Source organism: Crinia signifera, chromosome 1 (genome assembly GCF_055691185.1).
Source record: "Crinia signifera chromosome 1, ASM5569118v1, whole genome shotgun sequence".
NCBI classification, from domain to species: domain Eukaryota; kingdom Metazoa; phylum Chordata; class Amphibia; order Anura; family Myobatrachidae; genus Crinia; species Crinia signifera.
Window position 1 is genome coordinate 232608536 of NC_139217.1, and position 22273 is coordinate 232630808.

A 22273-nucleotide genomic window follows, 5' to 3' on the forward strand; every position below is an offset into this window, starting at 1 on the left:
TTGTGCAGTACCAACAATTGCAAAACATGATCATCAGTATTGCATATTGCTTACATGGTCTGATTTAGTCATTTGGATTGCTACTTTTTTAAATTGACGGAGTTCTGAAACGGCTTTTGCCAACACCCATTTATTTGCTACGCTACTTTCTTGCCTTTTATACAATAGTAAAAAGTCTGACAGTATGCCATCTGAGAAGTATTTCACTGATATTTTGGGGCTCATTTATTAATATTACAGGTCCACAATATGTACTAAATTATATTAACAAACCAACACATCAGGTGTTTTGGTTTCTACTAAGATTTTATATGGTTTCTTTACAGATGTGTACTGTAATTAGCTACAGCTAAGCCTGTTAATATTATTGTGGGTGCTGTCTGCCAATTTGGTATTATGTTGTAATACGTGAATCTTTCAGATGGCATAAACTTGAATCACCTAGGAACGCCCTGAGACAATTTTAACTAGTACTTATAAGGGTGACTCCCTGTGATGATGGTATTTATCATTATGTGTGCTATATATATATTACACACATATACATACATACACACACACACACACACACACACACACACACACATACACATATCTACATACATAATACATTTATATATATATATATATATATATATATATATATATATACACACACACACACACTGTACATACATACTGTACATACATACATACATACATACATACATACACACACATAAATGAATGGACCCGTCATTTAGGACTTAGCGCTCAGTATATAATACTTGCTCCGTTGCCCCCTTGAAGAGGTGATGAGTCCGCCAATATAGACAGAGCAATGAAGTGGCACTCTGAGACTTTTTAGGCAGTGGAAAAAATGTAATCCATGAAATCATTGTTTTGGGGCTAGAAAACCCCATCTTCAGGACACAGGTTTACACATACACACACACACACACACAAACACACATACATACATATAATTGAGCATCAGTGCTCATCGCTGCCTAAACCAGTAAACTGAGTGCTCGTGCCCATAACAAAATCTTTAAATGGCCCCCCACTACAATGCCCCTAAAAAAGGGCAGGAGAGAGACAGAGATAGATGAGTGAGAAAGGGAAAGAGGGGGGTCAGGAAGAGAGAGAGAGGATTTCATGGAAAAAGAGGATTAGAGAGAGAGACAGAGACAGAGAGTTGGGGTTGTGTGAGAAAGAGAAAGGGATGAAAGAGAGAGAGAGAGAGAGAGAGAGAGTACATAAAGGAGACAGAGGATGTCAAAGAGAGGAGCAGGAGCAAGAAAGAATTAACAGTTATTATTAACAGTATCGGCAGTGGCCAGGGTTGACCAATGTGTGTATGGGGCTTTAGTCTCAGTAATGCAGAAGGACTGTGGTCCAAACCTATTTGAAGAAAGCCATCCCACCAAATGTTATCTACCTGCCACCAGCCTAAAGCTGTGTACACACGGTGCAATATATTGCTGAGCAATATATTGCGAAGTGTCCAGTTTTCATCAGCGACCAGAGATGGTCGCTGATGAACAGTAGACTCTGCCAGGCGAGCCGCAGAGGGAAACAGCTGATCGCAGGAGCAAGCTCCGCTCATCGACCATATTGCCAGCAATATTGCACCGTGTGTACACAGCTTTAGATTAGTTAGATTAGTTCACCATAAATACATTTGTACCCATCTGCAGTTATAGTATCATTTATTTTAAACAAAAAAAATTAAAAAAATAAACATTAAATATATTTACGCAAAATCAATACGAAACTCAGCAGACTATAAAATAAAAGAAAACTTGTGAAGCTTGTGATATCCTGACATGGTTTCACTTTTGCACATATACGTGGGAATGAATTCTCATGTGGGTGGGGTGAGCTGGCATCAGCATGTGCATACATACTTGCTGATGCCGACAGCAACGTATTGGGGGCAGTGCCACGCAGCAATCCGCATGGCCCTCACTTGCTATCTCCAGGGCCGGTGTAATCTTAGCACCCTAGGCAAAACTTCAACCTACCCCCAACCCCCCCCCCCCCCCCCCCAAGAAAAAAAATCATGTAGTCCTAAGATTTTGTCATTGAAAATACAGTCTACTGTGTAACCAACATAAGTTTCTGTACTTTATAATATGGTTTAGAAGAGAGCTTTAATATGAAGAAACAATGCCCCATAGGAGAGCAAATTTCCTGTAACGCCACCAGGCTCTGTAGAAAAAAAGTTAGTAAACATTAGCTACAAAACAGCATGTAGGATCACAAAAGTAGTCTAATTAAATGTCCGTAAGCTCAATATTTGTTGTTATTTCCAAGTCTAGTTTCTTTAAAAAAAAATATGTATTCCCATAAAGAGAAAACCGGACTTTCCAATTTAATTGTGACCATTTTCTGAAGGGTTTTTAGTCCTGTTTAGACTATAGGGACAGATTTATTAAGCTTAAGGCCCCCATACATTAGTCCGACTTGTCCTAGGGACAAGTTGGACCTGATTTCCCCTGCAGCTCCCCGGGAGGGGGACACACGATTAGGCACTTGATGTGCCAAGGTTTGCATATGATAAATCGCATGGATTTATCATATGCAGTCCCCGGGGAGCTGCAGGAGGAGGGAGCCGTGCAGGGGACGGCAGCGGGCGGGGGATGCCGGCTAATTGAGAGCCGAGCAGGGAGAGGCAGGAGGAAGCTGTTGCGGTGGGGTGACAGCGGGAGGCGAGCAGGGAGAACTTGATGACATGACGCTGGCTGACGGGCAGCGCCGGGAGCCGGGAGGAACAGATAACTTGGGAAAAAAAACGCCCATAGAGATGACTAGCAAGCCATTGATTGGCTGAGACCTCTCTCAGCCAATCGCTGATTGGCTGAGAGAGGTCTCAGCCAATCAATGGCTTGCTAGTCATCTCTATGGGCATTTTTTTTTCAAGTTATCTGTTGCTCCCGGCTCCCGCTGCTGCGGCGCTGCCCATCAGCCAGCGTCATGTCATCAAGTTCTCCCTGCTCGCCTCCCGCTGTCACCCCACCGCAACAGCGTCCTCCAGCCCGGCGCCATATGCAGCCTCCCCCTGCTTGGCTCTCTATAGCCGGCATCCCCCGCACGGCTCCGGGGCTGGGCTGCACTTATAAGATTTGACAAATCTTATGTGCAGCCCGTCCGACTTCCCGACCCCGATCCGATGCGCACGGGACCCCGCATCGGATCAGAGGGGATGTCTACAAGTGCGATTTGGGCCGATTTCACTGCCAGATTCATCCGAATCGGGTGAAATCGTTCCCATATCGCATAGTGTATGGGGGCCTTTAGAGAAGAGATAAACTGGAGATAAAGCGGAGAAAAGGTAAAAGGAGATAAGGCACCAGCCAATCAACTCCCAACTGTCTTTTTCAAAGCCATCTGATTGGCTGTGCTTTATCTCATTTTACCTTTTCTCCGCTTTATCTCCAATTTATCTCTTCTCCAAGCTTAATAAATCTGCCCCTAAGTTATTTCCCTTTTAAAAGTCGAAACTCCATTGGCAAAACATGACTAAAGGCCCCCATACATTATGCGATTTTGGGACGATTTCATCCGATTTCGGCACTTTGTGCCGATAATCGGATGAAATCGGCCCAAAATCGTAGGTATGTGACATTTGATCCGATCCGATGCGTGGTCCCGTGCGCATCGGACCGGATCAGGGAGGTCGGACGGTCTGTACATACGATCACGTCCGACCTCCCTGTATGCATATGCCTGCCACCTGACAGGCATATGCATACAGACACCGGGGGAGTAGTGGGGGCGGCCAGCGGCAGCGGTGGTGGGGGCGGCCAGCGGCAGCGGTGGTGGGGGCGGCCAGCGGCGGTGGGGACGGGCGGCGTGTGCGGTGAGCGCAGTGTACTTACACATAGCAGCAGCGGCGGGGACGGGACGCGCAGTGGCGGCTATTATATTTTTAAAATACTTGTCAAATGACCGGCCGCTCTCTGATTGGCCGGAGAGCTCTTAGCCAATCAGAGAGCGGCCGGTCATTTGACAAGTATTTTAAAAATATAATAGCCGCCACTGCGCGTCCCGTCCCCGCCGCTGCTGCTATGTGTAAGTACACTGCGCTCACCGCACACGCCGCCCGTCCCCACCGCCGCTGGCCGCCCCCACCACCGCTGCCGCTGGCCGCCCCCACCACCGCTGCCCGTCCCCACTACTGCCGCTGCCCGCCCCCACTACTGCTCACCGCCCTGCAGCTCCCCGGGGGTTTTTTTTACATGGTATAAATCGCATGCGATTTATCCCATGTAAAAATGGCACATCAAGTGCCAAATTGTATGTGAGCCTCCCGGGGAGCTGCCGGGCGGCTCGCAGGTAAATTGGGTCCGACTTGTCCCTAGGACAAGTCGGCCTAATGTATGGGGGCCTTAAAACAAAATAGTCAAACACGGCTACAGTTTTGACAAAACAGGTTGATCTGCTAGGTATTTGCCGATCCATGTGTTTTTCAACTGTGCCAGTTTTTTCAGCAGGTGAAAAACCGGCACTTTAATTCAATTTGTGGAATTCAAATTACCTATAAACTTAAAGTGCTGCATCATTGAATAAACCCCCCCCCCCCCCCCCAATCGTAATAAAAAAGGTAGGGAATAAAGTATGTCATGGTGCACCTTTAAAATACAATGCTGCACCTCAGGTGGAGCAGATTTAAAATATACACAGATTAAGATTGTGGGGGGGGGGGGGGGGGGGGGGAGTGTACAAACTTCTAAAAATAAAGTTGTCCAGCATTTGTGGACTACATACAAAAGGTTGCAGTACTTACTCTGCATGGGTTGCAGGGCCAGTGCAAGGTTTTTTCCACCTCAGGCAAAACTTCAACTTCCACCCAATCACCAATACTGACTTTGCAGAACCCCAGGTGAAAATGTGGAGGTGGCATCTTAGAAGTTCAACAAGGATGCCTCTCAAAGTCATCCTTAATTTTGTGATGGTCAGTCTCAGGTGCGCCCCCAGATTCTGGAGCAGTTGCCTAATGCTGCCTAATTATAGAGAAGAGACATGCCTTTGTCTGGCGCACGCACGGCCGCACGGGAGTAGCGATGCCCCGAACTGAAATGTTAGAAGGTATGAGCAGCCGCTCTCACCAGCAAATGTTGCTGTATGTTGGGCTAGGGATAGTGGCAGCTACAGCAAAAGTCAGCCCTCGCCCTGTGTGAGGGAGTGATTTGCACCCACCTAACCCACTGAAGTATGGATCGGACACCGTGACCCACCCGTACAATATTCTCTACAAAAGGACAGGATCTGACTACACCTCCCCGGAATTGGCCATGCCACTCCCTGTACCAGGGCCTGGCAAATCTCTCGTGCCCTTAACTTTCTGCAAATAACCATTCACTCAACTGAAAAATGCTCAGTGCATACAGACATTTCACCCGTTTTAGCAATTTTCCCCAGGGTGGATGGCATTTCATAGAAGGACGCTATGAAAAACCATCTATTCCGGCGTTCATCTGCTGGTAATACCAGCAGATGAGCGGCTGGGCCAGCAATGATGCGGGAGTGGGCATCAGCACTCACCACTGCTCCGTACACACTGGGTAGCATTTGAGCTGAAAGCATCTCAGACGACTAAACTGAGCTGCTTTCAGCTCAAAGTAGCCCAGTGTGTATGGGCCTTAACTTGCTAGATCTTCTAAACCAGACTAACCTTCGAATTTCGCTACCTCGATTCTTAATTCAGTGTCATATCTGATGATGCGGCAATGTTTAATTAACCAAGTTCTGTAAGGCACTGTTTTTTCTTGTTTTTCCCCTTGGTTTGTGTAATTTGAGGAGCTGGAGATCCCTGGCGGTGCCATTTAAATAAAGGATTAAAATTATAATATACAAATTATTCTGTCCGCCTCTCCATCTGATATACAGTATCAAATGAATGGTGTCACTGCACAGCAAGCATTAAAAAAATATAAATATATAGTCTCCTAATTATGTATCAAATAAAGTGGTATCTAACAAGGTTATGATTTACAAAGTTGTCTGCCTAGTTGTAAGAATCTTGCAATGAGTGGATAAAATTGAAGTTCGGGAAGTGGTAATTGCCTCCCATCGGAGGTGGTAGAGGCTAAGACAGTAGAACAATTTAACATGCTTGTGATAGGCATATGAATATCCTTACAAAGAAATAAGGATAAAAAAGGGTTGATATTACATGAAGGATAAAAAAGGGGCAGACTAGATGCGCCAAATGGTTCTTATCTGCCGTCAAATTCTAGGTATGACCCTAACTCCTTCGGGGGCTGAGGGATGGGGGTCTCTCAAGGCTTCGGGGAGGAAGATCTACAGACTTTTTTTTTTAAACTTTGCTCAGTGGAGTTACAGTACCATAGCCTATGAGGTCCAAACTGAGGATTGATTATTGCATTGCCCATCCCCTGCCCCAGCCATCTATGTTTCATGTGGGTTTTTGTCACGTTTATTGGGCTGTAGGCACGATCCTTATAGGCTGTCCTGCTACCAACGCACTGAGGCTACAGGGAGAGATTGAGGTCTCCGATTCCCAGAGGATGCTTTGACCAACCTTCGGATAGTCCATGGAGCCCATCCCTCAACTCCTTCGGGGGTTGAGGGATGGGGTCTCTCCCCATAATAATAATAATAATGTTTAACTTGTAGTTAGGGAAAGTGCCAACAAATGCTGTATATACAGTGATGTTATATGACAAAGTTTCTGTACTGCCGATAACACACAGTGATAGAATTACAGAAGTAATGAGGACAATAATGATTTTTCAAGTGAATGTAATACCTGGCACAAGCAGGGTTGGTGCTCGAAACGGAGACTGTCAAGGTGATGTGCTGAGTGAATGTCTGAAGCTTCTGAGAATGCATGATTGGTCTGGCAGTTGTGCACTGGGGCTAATTCCAGCGGCAGATCCCTGGGAAACCCTGCCAGAACCACATACCGTCAAGTGTAGACCATAGGCTACAATGAGCTACTGCAATAAGAAGATTTTGGTAGCTGCGAGGACCAACATTGGGAATTCCTGATATTGGTAAAATTGGGCAGCATCGCATACGCAATAGAGAACTATGGGGGATATGGCTGCGGGAGGCAATGGGAGTAATTGCATTGCAAGGCTATTTATGTCTAGCCCCAAAACTGGCATTTTTGATAAATGGACCCTAATAAGCACCAAAAATTTAGCTGCAATAAATTGATATACAATTAGATCTATAATTCTGTGCCTCCTTTTGTACTATGGTTTTTGTGTTCTTATTCATTCGGAAATGTTTAGAAAACAAATCTATAAAATAATATAAGAATTATAGAAAAATGAAGTTGTAGCTTGTTTGACTTCCAAGAGTGATTTTCTATGTAAGTTATCATTAATGGAAACACTTTAAAATTCCTTTTTTAATATATTTCTTTTGCCATATAGCGCAATATTCAATCCCAGGTCCTGACTGTTGGGCAGGCCCGACAGACATGACCCGATCCCGTTCTTGGCCCGCTCCACTGCATCTCAGCATGCAACATATAAGCTCAGTTTACCTGCCATTCCTAAATTATAACAATGCGTGGTCCATACGGGGGATATTAAAATGAAAGAAGAGCTGATCGCTTACTCACTGATGTTTTAGCATAATTATGGAAAGGTGGAAACTCAGCCTACACTGATTAATTCATCTTTTAAAACTTGAAGAATAAAATACAATTCACATCATCTAGATCAGTAGTGTCAAACTCATGGCCCTCCAGCTGTTGTGGAACTAAACGTCCCAGCATGCCCTGCAACAGATTTTATATAATGGATTGCTAAAACTGTGGCAAGGCATGTCTTCTAATATTTACTTGTTTCTATGTATATGATTACTGTAAATGGTTAGGGAAGAAAGATTCCAAAACGATTTTGCGCTTCTTGTTGGAGCAGCCCTGTAAGTGAAAAAAAAACGTATGCTGTGGAGTTTTTCTAAAAAGCGAAAGACTACTAGGCGCTTGTATAATGTATGTGGGAAGGTTGAAGGAGAGGCAGTATACAAGTGAAAGATGAAGGTAAATTCAAAGGAAGTAAAGATAAAGGTAAAGAATTAAAGAAATACAAGAAAAAAGTGAAATTAAAAATATAAAGTGATATAAAATAAAATTAAAAATAAAAATGTGCAAAAGTTGTTCACACTCTTTTGGACGGTTGGGAGGGCAACAGTCCAGTTGTGGGGTATTTGCTAGCTCATATGATTAGTGTAATTAGAAGTGTTGCGAACGCCTGTAAAATACTCTGAGCTTGCCATATTTGTGTCCATTAGGACTTGTGTTATCATTTATTATTACTGCTTCTATGAGTGGAGACTAATTTTGTACCAATAATTGGCATTAAGCCACCGCATATTAGTGATGTTACTTTAATTAAAACAATTGTTACGAGAAATTCTGCTCTACAAAACCACATAACATTTGTTACAAATGTGAACTTTAAATAGTGCAAAATTTAATAAGAAACATGCACACAGTAAATAAAATCCAGCCATATTGACATTAGATAAGGATCTCAAGGTGATTGGGTTGTACACAGGTTTGTACACTACCATTTAGGTTTGTACACTACCATTTAGGGAGGGCATTTAACCAACAATGGACCAGCTCAGTACTATCCATTAATATCCCTTTCAGACATACTCCAAAATCCCTGTTTTTTGCACATGAACACGCATCAACCCAGGATGTCTGAAAGGGTCTGCCCGGTTATTAAAACCCGGGTTTCCGACCCTTCTTTTTACCTGGGTTGAGGAACCGGGATTTATGACCTGGGTTGACCCTTTCAGACATAAGAAAAACCTGAGTTTTTCAGCAAATTACAAGGTAGAACTGCTTCACCTGGTAATTTGCTGGTGTAAGTGTAAAAGTATGCATGCTGCACCCAGGAAAATTACCCAGCAGTCAAAATGCCAGGTAAATCCCGGGTATTATGTCTTATACCCCGTTCTCACTGCAGGCAAATTCCCTGGGTCTAGCATGTCGACCCAGAAATTTGCCTTTTAACACAGGTTTTTTTGCAGTGTCGCATAACCGGATCTCATACACGGGTAAAACCCTTCTTCTTCTGGGTATGCAGACAAGGGTTGACCCGTTCTCACTGCATAAAAACCCTTGTTAAAAGGCAAATTACCGGGTAGAACTTCTTCACCCGGGAATTTGCCTAGCAGTAAAAACGGGGGTCTGTCGCTGCAGTCCCCTAATGAAATTGTAATGATGGATATAGTTATTAAAAATATATATATATATTACAGTTAAACATGGCTGATATTGCTTTAATTAAAAGAAACGAGTTAAAACATAGGAGTGGGAGGGGCTTGGTAGTTATACTGTACCTGCAATTTAGAACCTTATAAAACCATACACAACCTGTTTCAGCATTAAGCAGGAACAAGATGTTCTTCTGTAACATCTCCCATGTAACGTAATACCCAAACAATTTATATAACACTGCCGCCACTCGAGAGCTCATCAGCTAAATGGCTGTATTTGAAGTATTTCACTATTAAAACTGATACTCATAATACCTTATTAGCCACAAATATAACAATAAGGCAATCATAATTAACATGTTTCTTATTTCTATTTGCCAAAATGGCTTTAAATATAATTTTATGGGTTACAAATATTTTTTTCTCTTGCACCTTGAAAAGGAAGTTAGAGATAATTAAGTGGCAAGCTGTAACAGTACCAAATAAATATGCAAATCTCCCACTTACAGAATGTGTTGATATAGCATAGCTGCCAACTGCTCATTGTTTTAGATACAATGTCAGTTTTGTCCCCGTAAGCCTTTGCGCAAGTTTTATTTTTATATAGTTCAACTCTATTTATCTGGTTTAGTGAAAAGGATAAAATGAACATTATATACTTGTACCATATATGTAGTCTGGAAATATAGGTCTCAACCAGGATTGCACATATTATGGTCATCAGTATAGATTCATAACATTACTTTTTTTTGCTACATCGCAGAAAAGTAGCAAGAACCATAATTCGCCAGACCTGGCAATGTATCTATTATATTCCAATGTCCAGTGTTGCTGTGTTCTGTTCATTCACTTTGCATTTTGTTAATTGATAAAAAATAAACTATTAACATTTCTATTTTTGAAATCATTCTTTCTTTGCAGCATTTTACCTGCCGAAAATGTTTGCACAATACTGTATATATACACATTACGGTTTCACTTAGAAACGTCCTTATTTTTTAAAGTAAAGCATTGTTTTTTTGTTCAATGAAGATTTAATTTATTTATTTTATTTACCGTATATACTCGAGTATAAGCCGACCCGAATATAAGCCGAGGCACCTAATTTTACAACAAAAAAACTGGGAAAACTTATTGACTCAAGTGGGACCCTCACTCGAGTATAAGCCGAGGGGGGCTTTTTCAGCATAAAAAATGTTCTGAAAAAGTAGGCTTATAATCGAGTATATATGGTATTAACAATTTCTTATATAGCGCACACATATTCCGCAGCGCTTCACAGAGAATATTTGAACATTCACATCAGTCCCTGCCCCAGTGGAGCTTACAATCTATATTCCCTATTACATGTACACGCACACACAGACATTCTAGGGTTCATTTCGATGGAAGTCAATTGGCCTACCAGTATATTTTGGGATTGTGGGAGGAAACTGGAGCACCCGGAGGAAACCCACGCAAGCACGGGGCGAATATACAAACTCCGCACAGTTAGAGCCATGGTGGGAATCGCACCCATGACCTCAGTGCTGTGAGGTAGTAATGCTAACCATTACACCATCCATACTGCCCTAACATTAAATTAATCAGAAATACAATATATACATTATTAATGTGGTAAATGACTATACTAATGTCTGGCTTTCAAAGGAATATCTACATAGGTGTATAGAGGCCCATTTCCAGTAACCATCACTCCAGTGTTCTAATGGTAAATTGTGTTTGTTAATCAAGTTAGAAGACTAATGGAGGATTAGAAAACCCTTGTGAAATTATGTTAGTACAGCTGAAAATGGGTTTCCTCATTAGAAGAGCTACAGGCTACTGGCCTTCCTTTGAGCTAGTTCAGAATCTGGAGCATCACATTTGTGGGTTCGATTATAATCTCAAAATGGACAGAAAAAGAGAACTTTCATGTGAAACTCGACAGTCTATTCATGTTTTTCTAAATGAAGGCTATTCCATGCGAGAAATTGTCAACAAACTGAACATTTCCTACAACAGTGTGTACTACTCCTTTCAGAGAACAGCACAAACAGGCTCTAAGCAGAGTAGAAAGAGAAGTGGGAGGAACCGGTCCATAACTGAGCAAGAAAACAAGTACATTAGTGTCTCTAGTTTGAGAACTAAACACCTCACAGGTCCTCAATTGAGAGCTTCATTAACTGGTACCCACAAAACGCCAGTGTCAACATCTGTAGTGAAGAGGTGACTCCGGGATGCTGGCCTTCTAGGCAGAGGGGCAAAGAAAAAGCCATATCTGAGACTGCCCAATAAAAGGAAAAGATTAATATGGGCAAAAGAACAGACATTGGACAGAGGAAGATTGGAAAAAAGTGTTATGACAGACAAATTGAAGTTTGAGGTGTTTGGATTAGAGATGTGCAGGCTCTGATTTACTCTGATTTCAAAGCAGGATCTTATTGGCTATCCCAAATCACATGACAGTTGTTGACAGTTGATAACCAATAAGATCCTGCTTTGAAATCAGAATAAATCAGAACCTGCACATCTCTAGTTTGGATCACACAGAAGTACAATTGTGAGATGCAGATCAAGTGAATAGATGCTGAAAGTGTGCCTGTTGCTATCTGTCAAACATGGTGGAGGCAATGTGATGGTCTGGAGCTGCTTTTGTGCTGGTAAAGTGGGAGATTTGTACAAGGTAAATCTCCCAGAGGCTTCATGGTGTGATTTGTGGTGTATTGCATCATTGCTCGTACTCCGCAAAATGATGCAAAAGTGGAAGAGGTTTGGATTATTTAAAATTCTTCACCACACAACCCCAAAAAATTCCATTTGGACCTTTCCTGTTATTAATTCAAGTCATGCACTTAAATTATTGGACCTGTTTTAGATTGCCAGGAAACACGCAGACCCTGGACACAACCCAGCTCTATCACATGGAGCTAGTTGCTACACTTAAAAAGTAAAAAGCATGCCAATCATAATGTGGCTAAGGGAGGAACCTGTTCTGTCCATTTGCAGAATGGGTCTAACACATGCCCACCCCCCTTAACTATCAGATTTATAAATAAAGCATTGGGTTGGTGTAGAACGGGGATGTAGAACCTTCGTCCCTCAAGCTGTTGTGGAACTACACATTTCAGCATGCCTTGTTACAGTTTTGCTATGTGGCTGTGCTACAACTGTTGCAGGGTAGCCTGGGATGTGTAGTTCAACAACAGCTGGAGGGCCAAAGGTTCCCCATCCCTGGTGTAGAAAGTGGTTGCCACTATCATAGCGGTTCAAAATATGTACATTTGTACCTCTGGAGGTACTGCACCTGAATGTCAGTGATGTGCTATATGTGAGGTACTAGGCTTAGCCACGCACTGCAAACCCAATCTGAGACAGTGAACCAGAGCAAATGACACTTTCGGGGGTAAATTTACTAAGAGGTGATGTTGCGATAAGCAACCAATCAGGTTCTGTCTATAATTTTCTAGGAAATGGTAGACATATCTGATTGGTTGCTATGGGCAACATCACCTCTTTTAATTTTTAGAAGCTTTAGTAAATGTACACCTTATTCTCTTTTGCTTACCCAACGAAAGAAGTGAGGAGACTGCAGTTCCTGAGGTACGGTGGGCAGAGGGAGATTCTGTGGCCTTGATTGCACCCAAGGTATTTGCACCAGAACTGGGCAAGTCATTAACTTAACTGTATTACTTATAATGCTAATAATGTTATTAAGTCACCATGACTAAAATATAATACCCACAATAATAAATCAATGGAAATACAGGTACTGTACAATATGTTGGTAACTTTCCACTGCTCTCTTCCATCATAAATGATCCCCATAGTATAAGCATTGTTTAGAGAATGAGTGTACTGTTGTGTATCTGTATGTGTTATTGTATGAGAAACTTACAGCAGGTTGTGTCACTCTGCAGCCTCCACCTACCACAGAAACCTCCTCTGCATCCTCTTCAGAGTCCCACTAGGTTATAATGCATTGTGACTGTGCTCTGAAATCAACCACTTGTGGTTTACTATTATCCTATTTCTCCAGTTGTGTACAGTATTAAGCAGTTGTAAATATAAATATAACAATAGTAAATGACAGCTATTTTCAGGCTTTCTAATTCTGGCATCTATGATAGCGAGAAAAGCTCTAAATCCAGATAAAGTTTTTCCCAAATAAGAATCCCATGGCTGGTGATTGCCATTGCTGAGTACAGTATGGGGGTCCCTAACTCAGAGACACATTTAGACCTCATGGAGCCCAAGGCATGATAATAGTTTGGGCCCCCTATACCTTTTTATTTTAAATACACTTTAAGATGTAGGTACTTATGTAATATCTGGACTCCCGTTTTTCTTATGAGACCGCGTCCCCTCGCGGGGCTCGCTGCGCTCACCACGCTTCGGGCTCGGTGGCTCGCTGCGCTCGCCACACTATATAAAATCAACTCCATGCGTAGTTGGATAGTAGGGGTATGAAAAAATGGGGTGCATTTAACATTGGAGTCCAGATAATACATAAGTACCAAGATGTATTATTTGTGGTAAGTGGTGAGTGAATAATACTGCCTTATATTACAGAAAACAATAAAGCACCCAGGCGTCAATCGGGAAAAAAATATAACACAATGGCCACCAATAGGGAAAAAAAAATAAAAACGTTATCTCTGAGAAGTTCACATTGGGCCCCACAGGAATAAATAAAACACAATAGGAATGCAAACAATATCACTGGCCATACACCTACAGCTGGCCATACACCTAAAGATATAGGCCCATTTATTATTTATAACATTTACAATGCGATATGGGTGGAATGTAACCAGACATGATCGCATTGTAAAATACTAGCGCTGGGATGTATCATCCCACAAGCGCAGGGACAGGGCTCCGAAAGGAGTCCGTCCCTGCAATGTGTTGAGCTGGGCACCAGGGGGTTATACACCTGATGAGCACTCCATAAAACGCAGACACAAAGGAAATATTCTTAAAAGCTGTAGGCTAAGTAAATACTTATCAGAAAGTGTTTACATTAGTTTTTTTTTGTATTATCAACATTACTTTAAACTACAATTATCAATTTTAAGTACACATATGAAATTCATTAACAATTGTGTGCATAAGCCCACAGAGCGGAAACCATTTTGTCTTAACTATATACTTAATTGCTTATGTTGGAAGCTTGCCAGTATTGTTACATATTATTATGTTACATAGTATTGCCTGGCATTACTTACAAGGGCATACAAAGAGTTGCCAGGACAGACCTGAGACTCTCCAGCTGCCAGCTCCACCCCCTCAGATCTGGGTCACTGGGACATTGTCATGTGCCCAGCAGGGAAGCAAGCAGGCTCTTCCATAGACACAAAACATAAGACTAGGAACAGACTACAGTACAGCACTCATTTCTTTACCAAAGGTCAGCTCTGATTGGAGGTTTGGAGATGCTAAAGCCAAGAGTAGGGATAAGAGTAAGACAACATATGCTATATTAGAGTCCACTAAGAAAGCGTAGATTCAATAAGAGGTGATATGTATAATTTATGTAGAGAATTGTTCTTGCAGAGGGGTATATAAAGTAGGACTTTTTACAAATAAAAGAACCCAGTAGAATCATGCCCTCCAACATGACAAACTCCATTAGGTATTAGGCCCATTTATCACATAATATTTGAGGCTAATTCCCTAAACACACACACACACGTTTTTGGGGGTTAGCTGCAAACATTAAGGGTGAAATGTAATAGGGCGAGATAATCAGAAAGTGAGAGATCTGGTAAGAAATGTGCAGTTTTTTTAAAGTGGCAATCATTTACACTGCAAAACCAGTTTCATTTTGCAGGGTAAATAATTGCCGCTTTAAAAAACCTAGAGATTTCTTACCAAATCTCTCACTTTCTGATTCTCTCACCCTATTACATTTCGCCCATCCTATCCCTCGAATGTATCTGGATGGACCCCAGCATTAATCTCCAATGAGTGCTGTGATCCCTCCTGCTCCACAGCCAGCTGTGTCCCCCATAGGTTTCTATGGGGGATGCGATGCTGCCCGATGTAGCATTTTCAGGCAGCATCGCAGGGGGTCCCGCAGCTACCACCAATTTGAAATGAATTGTGAGCTGTGGACTGCAGTGCCAGAGTGGCAGTGCTGTCAGCTGGGACAACACTAACTGCACATGCGCAGACCCCCAGCACCGGGCGAAGGAGAACGCAGGGACATACATTCAGGGGAACGATGGAATATTGCAATGCGACCCTGGATGGTAAATCCTGCCCGGATGGCATTGCATATGCAATCCAGTAGTAAATGGGTGTAGAGCATTTGAACCTTATGGAACGGGTCATGTTTGGAGGCCATGTAGAAACACAAATAAAACTAGTGGCACTAGAGATTCTTTAAAACAGGTTAAAATATAAAGAAAAGAAAAGAAAAGGATGTAGTCATTATAGAAAAACACAACCAAACAAATAGCTTTCTCTTTGAATGGTAGTGTAGGCAGGGTCATACCTAGGACCTAAGTGTAAGTGCACATGGAAAAGTAACAGGACTTTACCCTCCATATCAACCCCATGAATGCTGTATAGGGATTATTATTATTAAAGACCTTGCCGATAAAAGCGGGGTAAGCTACATTAGGGAATAAGTGTCACAATAGGCTTACTGGTCCTTAGGGGAAATTGGGGAGGATGATACTGTGCAGGAACAGAAGGGTGGGAGTGTTGCTCAGGAATGATAGAAAGAGGTATAGAGAGTCACATATTGGGCATACACAATTAACACTATGTTCAGTGACATCATCGGGCCCCCACTCCATACACGCCGTTGTATAGAAAGAAGTTTCTCATTCGTACCATACACACTGGCCGATATTTTCAAGAATATCAATAAAGAAGTGGTATTACCTTGTGGAGGCCATCAGCTCCAAGCAACATGAAGGCAGTACTATACAAAGGTATCTGGACGATAATTCCTCAATCTGTCGACACCACATGGTCGACAGGTAAAATATTGACATAAGCAAAAGGTTTACATGGTAATGGTCAACACGACATGGAAAGTTGACATGAGTTTGTTCTTTCATTTTTTTACCATCTACGTGGACTATTGGGAATGGTAAAGTGCCTGAAGCAATAGGTCACTAATTTGGAGTTCATGTGCTGAAATCTACAAATTCACACCAAAAAACCCCATTAAAAAAACTCATGTTGACCTTTTCATGTGTCGGCCATATATATATCTCTCTCTATGTAATATATAAACAGAGCTATATAAACAGGGCTCAGTATATTTGGTGTCATTTCTAATGAACCATTTTATGATCACAGCTTTCTCAGGCATGATTGTGTCACCTTGAAGCCCTGTGGTTATGATATGCGAGGTCGCCCATGTCTAAGTCGACCTAGGGTCCAGATACCAAGCCTTGTACACATTTATGCGGCACCGCTGATATTGTTAATGATACCGCCCATGGCCCCCCCTCCCCCCCAAAAAAAGACCCACGAGTAGACAATATGTTAACAATATTGTTCAATGACATCACCAGGACCCGCGCCCAACATGCAATCACTGATGATATTGCCATATCGGGCTGCAGTTCAAACAGTCAGAGTTATTTTTAATGATCCACAGTAGTGCGAATCATTAATGATATAGTGGGTACACCCTGAATGATATGCACAATGATATCGTTAATGAAAATCATATAGTGTGTACCCAGCTTTAAGCCCTAAACCAGGTTGCAAACATATATTCATTGTGACTATGATGTGACAGCAGTTTCCAGGTTCTTAAAGGTCCATACTGTACACACTGGGGGGCAGATTTATTAAGCTCGGTGAAGTGATAAACTGAGCGGCTTTTCCCCTGGCCGGTGCCGTCAGCGGGGAGAGGACGACTTTGCATAGTGCAGCGCTATGCAAAGTCGTCCTCAAAGCCGCTTCAGCAGATGAACGGCTTTCCTGGTGATGACGTGGGAGCCCGCAGCAGCGCTCACCGCTCATTGCCAGGGCATACACACTAGGCGGCTTTGAGCTGAAAGCTGTTTAAACAGGCTGTTTTGAGCGGCTTTCAGCTCAAAGTCGCCCAGTGTGTCCGGGCCATTAGAGTCTGGGTGATACAGTAGAACTTTGGTGGAAATGGGGTCCCTTGATGGTGGGCTGCAAGCTGAAATGCATTGATGAATCCATGAACTAAAGAGTTGAACTAAAGAGTTTACTATGAGGAGTGCTGAGCTCTGTTTCTTTTTTTAAGCAATGCGGTCACAGACTACTGCACCCCAACATGGGAATGGCACATGCAGTGGATTCCTGTATGTTTATATATATATATATATATATATATATATATATATATATATATATATATATATAGATATATAGAACGTCTTGACCCGGCACTGTGTAAATTGGCAAATCTGCTGAGTCCGGTGCCCCCACATCCAATGAAGGAGAATATAGCAAGCGTCAGCGTGGCACTCCGGACAATAGTAAAAGAATTTCAGACGGACACCAACTGTAGTCAACGTTTCATTTCTTTTATCAGAAATTTCATCCTGATATATAATATATATATATTTAAAAAAACTTACACTTCCCTGTGGAAAATCATTGCTCTCATGTGCTAATTTTTTATAAACACACTGAGGGGTATGTAACAGTATCCAATAGATTTGGTTCTTGGAGAACAGCAAATCAATGTCTGATGTTGGAGTTAGATGGAGAATGATGAAAAAGTTTGTTAGTCGTGAAACATAAAAATAGAATGCAAGTAAATAAATAAAAAATAATGACACGTTCCATAGGTCTAGAACACAGCTTTAGAAATTAAAGACAATACTGTATATTAAAACTAGTTACCAAGCTGTAAAAATGACCAAACATCATGAAATTCAGCACCAGTGCTGTGCACGACCCAACAGAGCGACAAATTGCTGTCAGGCTCCATCTAGTGGCTGCCAGAACACAAATCACTTACATTTCCCCCATAGAGGTGAGGAGCAGCATTTTTCTTTCTTATATAGAATATATAGAATGATAACACTCTGCATTTTGCATCACTGTTAACAATATGTAGACATCTGTGCAGTTCCATAATTTATCCTAGGAAGAAAAAAACTTTTACAAATATTTTATATCTAAATTGATATATTACAGTCTGGCTAACTCAGCTGCCAATTCCGAAACTCCTCCTTAACAACACGAATCGGTTTGGTGTTGGTGCCATAGCCCATTCCTAGCATAGGCTCGCACCATACTGGTAACCAGTCCTCTACCGTAGCAATCTGCACAGTAATGCTAGGTACACACCAGGACGACTAGGGCCCGATCAGCACAATCTAGATCCAATTCCGATCAATCGGATGTAGATTGTGTGCTGATTGGGCCCTTTTCTGACCTGGTGTGGAGCGATTCCGATCCGATGCGCGGTCCCGCGGGTCGGTCGGTCGTTATTGAGATCCTACCTGCTGCAGGTAGGATCTCAATGACGACCATAGAACCGGGTGCGGGTCGCCATCGGATCGGACCCGCTCACGGTGCACATCGTGAGCGGGTCGTGCCCTCCCGCGTCATCGTGAGCGGGTCGGACGAGACACTGACGACCCGCTCACGATGTGCATCGTGAGCGGGTCGTCCTGGTGTGTACCCCGCATTACAATGGGGAGGCAGTTCCTGCACAAAATGTCAAGATCAAACGATCCTTAAATATACTGTGTATATAGAAATAGCCTTACCTCTCATTGTTGATAAGAATAGGAAGATGGTTCAAACATTAATGATATGATATGGTCTTGAAAGTGAGGTTGAAATCCCTATGTTCTGGATTAAGTCGCTCAGTGATGTTGCATGATATGCTGAAGTGGAACTCAATCCTCTTGTAATTGCCAATTTAATAGTGCTGTGACAGCGGCCATTTATTCTGAGGTTCGGCTAGTTGGTGCAGGGTCCGAAATCTTCTTACTTAGCGGAGTATTCGGTGGTAGGTGGTCTCTAGGGTGCTTTACTTGACATTCCAAGATTTAAAAGAAATCAAATTAAACTAAAAGGTGTGAAGCAGAGGCGGCGCTTCCGGACACGTCCTGCATAAAGTACAGTACCAATGTTATCTATATGTTGGTATAGTCTTTTTTTTTTTTTTTAAAGGACTTTTATGTCATCCCCTTACAGAAAATACGCAGGACAGGTTACTCTCCAGATGTTTTAATGGGTGAGTGTAAAAGCGAACCAGAGCTCTATACGCAAGCCGGAGCTCTATGTAGCAAAACGGGTCTTTAGATCTCTTTATAACCGCCCGGATGATATTCTCTCTCCGTTCCAATCTGCTGCCAAACTAGTTATTTTCCCCAGCATGTGCCAATTCACATGACATTGCCAGCGGTGGCACGCCCACTGTCTCTGGGAGACACCACCCTATTCCCCTTTTAAGGCAAAAACCGCCCCTTTCTTTGACGCAGAGACACACCTCCATCAGCTGATAGTCCAGTGTCTTAGCATGCTGCCGGAGGAAAACAAATGTCACATTCTAAAAAGCTTGCTGCTGTAAATGCGGTCCCCGGCAGTATACGTTTGTATGGATGCATCTAAGCAGTTATCATTGCACAATAATAATAATAATAATAATAATAATAATAGTGTATTCTCAAAATCACTGAAATCCATAAAAAAAAAAAAATACTATATGGCAGGGGTGGGTAACTTGAAGCACAGCATCTGCTGTTGAACTACCAACATGTATCCCCACAATATTACTTTTTGGTTGCAGAAAAACTATGACAATATGGGAGCAGGGACGAATTAAGGGGATAGGCATAACATATCATATCATAATAACTGAAACAGACTAATTACACAAACTGTACTGCACTTTCTAAGGTCACAATCTCCCACTTCATGGTAAGGCTCTTGTCTCTTCCTCCTGGCAGCTACTCTCTGGTCCATAGCGATGTTTGAGGGCTCAGATCCACATATACAGTAAATGTGGTAGAAGAAGCTGATACACTAAGCATGTGCAGCAGCTCCCCACTCTGTCCCTTACACTGCATGATGTGGTGGCAGCTCCATTGATCATATTATATACCATAATTTAAATATTTATTAACAGTTTCTTATATAGCACATACATATTACCCAGCGCTTTACAGAGAATATTTGAACATTCACATCAGTCCCTGCCCCAGTGGAGCTTACAATCTATATTCCCTACCACATGTACACGCACACACAGACATTCTAGGGTTAATTTTGTTGGGAGACAATTAACCTACCAGTATATAGGAAACCAGAGTACCCAGAGAAAACCCAAGCACGGTGGGAATATACAAACTCCACACAGTTAGGGCCATGGTGGGAATTGAACCCATGACCTCAGTGCTGTCAGGCAGTAATGCTAACCATTACACCATCTGTACTACACGTTAATTTCAGGGGAAGTGGGGAATGGGATGTATCTGCACAAGCAAGTGCTATAGCACTTGATTGTACCCCAGACAAGACAATTTGAACAATAGTACTCCAAGGGGGTGCAGCCAAAGACAATATATAATACAACAAGGAAAAGACAGAAAATAATGTATTTTTGTTGGCGCACAAAGATAAATTGAGAAAAATATGTACATGTATTTAAAAATCTTAATGTTTTTAATAGGTAATATTTAAAAACTGTCCAATAAGTGAAATATCCATATTCACTAGAAATAAGAAAAAATGTACAAAATGTTTTGTATAATTGTCAGAATAAGCAATGATATATGGGGCGTGGCTTGGCCAAGCATGTGAGAAGAAGCATTCTCACTGAGCTCCTCAGAAATCCTGCATAATCCTTCATCCTGAGCCCTCCTAGTGACCTGGGTGCCCCCCTATCCTCTGCATACCCCCCCTGGAACCTGTAGCCGCGGTTTGGTGTACGCTAAGTGCACGGATACCTGCTGGTGGGTGCTCCGGCTCTCTGCACCGCTCACTACATGCCGCAGCCTCCGCCATCTTGGAAGACGGAGTGATCGGAGACCGTGCCTGCTGAGACTCTCCCCTGTGGGCGCGCTGCGGACTGACAGTCTGCTACACCTTGCCGCCGCCGACCGTCCTGATCCCTAACTGCGCACAGAAGCTCCGGCACCCGGCTCTGACGCGAGCCCGCGGCCTCATCCCCCCGCCCGGCATTCGGCACCTGGAGGCGGCTGGCTGGAAGCGGGGACTCGGTGCCTCCCAGCCCAACATCCATAGGGAGGCGGCGGTCCCCCCCAGAGGCTACGCAAAAGGGTGAGTCAGGCCGGTGTGACCGGCAAAACAGTTGGCGCCAATCGGGTGCGAAGCGGAGGAGGACGGCGCCATCTTAGGCCACCTACACTATCTGGCCATAGGGCCTTGGCTGGAGACCGGGAGCGCAGCCTGCCCCCTCAATTTTGCTGCACGGCCACTCCTGCATCCCCTATGCCCACTACTGGACGGATGCTTATGAAGCACCCTTTATAATCCTAAATTGAGGGGCTCACCACTAACACGGTGCCCTTATCTCCTTTGCTCTCCCTGAGACCCTGTTGTCCAAAGCCAGCAGACACCCTAATAACTGCCCTCTAATACAGTGGCCCTGTGCTCTTTGACATTGCCTTTGTGACCCTGCCACCTGCTGCAGTCGATACCTGAAGGGTTAACCTCTGACTCAGTGACTCTGGAGCTCTTTGATATTGCTTAAATGACATTGTCATTAACTGTGGCTCACACCTGAAGGGTTAACCTCTGCCTCAGTGACTTGGGTGCTCTCTGATATTGCTGCTGGGACTCTGCCACCCCTCATGACTGACACCTGCTGGGCTACCTTGAGATAAAGTGCCTTTGGGACTTGTGTCACTGACCCCTGTCACATTGCAGCTACATACTCTCGCTGCGGTCACCCCAGTACACACTCATCCCAGTACGTGCTGGTTAACCCTAAACCCCTATCACTCTGAGCCATGATGAAAACTGGAGGCTCATCCGCTGCGACCAGGCTGGATAAGTATGCCCGCGGCTCCCAACCTCCTCCCCCAGCACAGCCTGCACAACAATCTAGCCCCCCCGCAGTCCCCGAGTGAGGGAGAGGACTCTCCTCCTGTTGAAAACCCTGCCCAGTCTACCC

At 43.1% G+C, this 22273-nt stretch overlaps 1 protein-coding gene across 2 annotated transcripts in view; it reads right to left on the reverse strand.

Moving 5' to 3' along the window:
* Positions 1-19535, reverse strand: part of LOC146071165 (nuclear receptor ROR-beta-like) — a 73085-nt gene extending 53550 nt beyond the window's left edge. Inside the window, exon 1 of one of the 2 annotated variants that reach the window (XM_083179427.1) lies at positions 18897-19535. In XM_083179427.1, coding sequence (XP_083035553.1) covers positions 18897-18903 — 7 coding nt within the window. In that variant the 5' untranslated portion in view covers positions 18904-19535. The remainder of the gene's footprint in view (positions 1-18896) is intronic. The other variant, XM_083179426.1, reaches the window with a different exon arrangement.
* Between the last annotated feature and the right edge of the window lie 2738 nt (positions 19536-22273).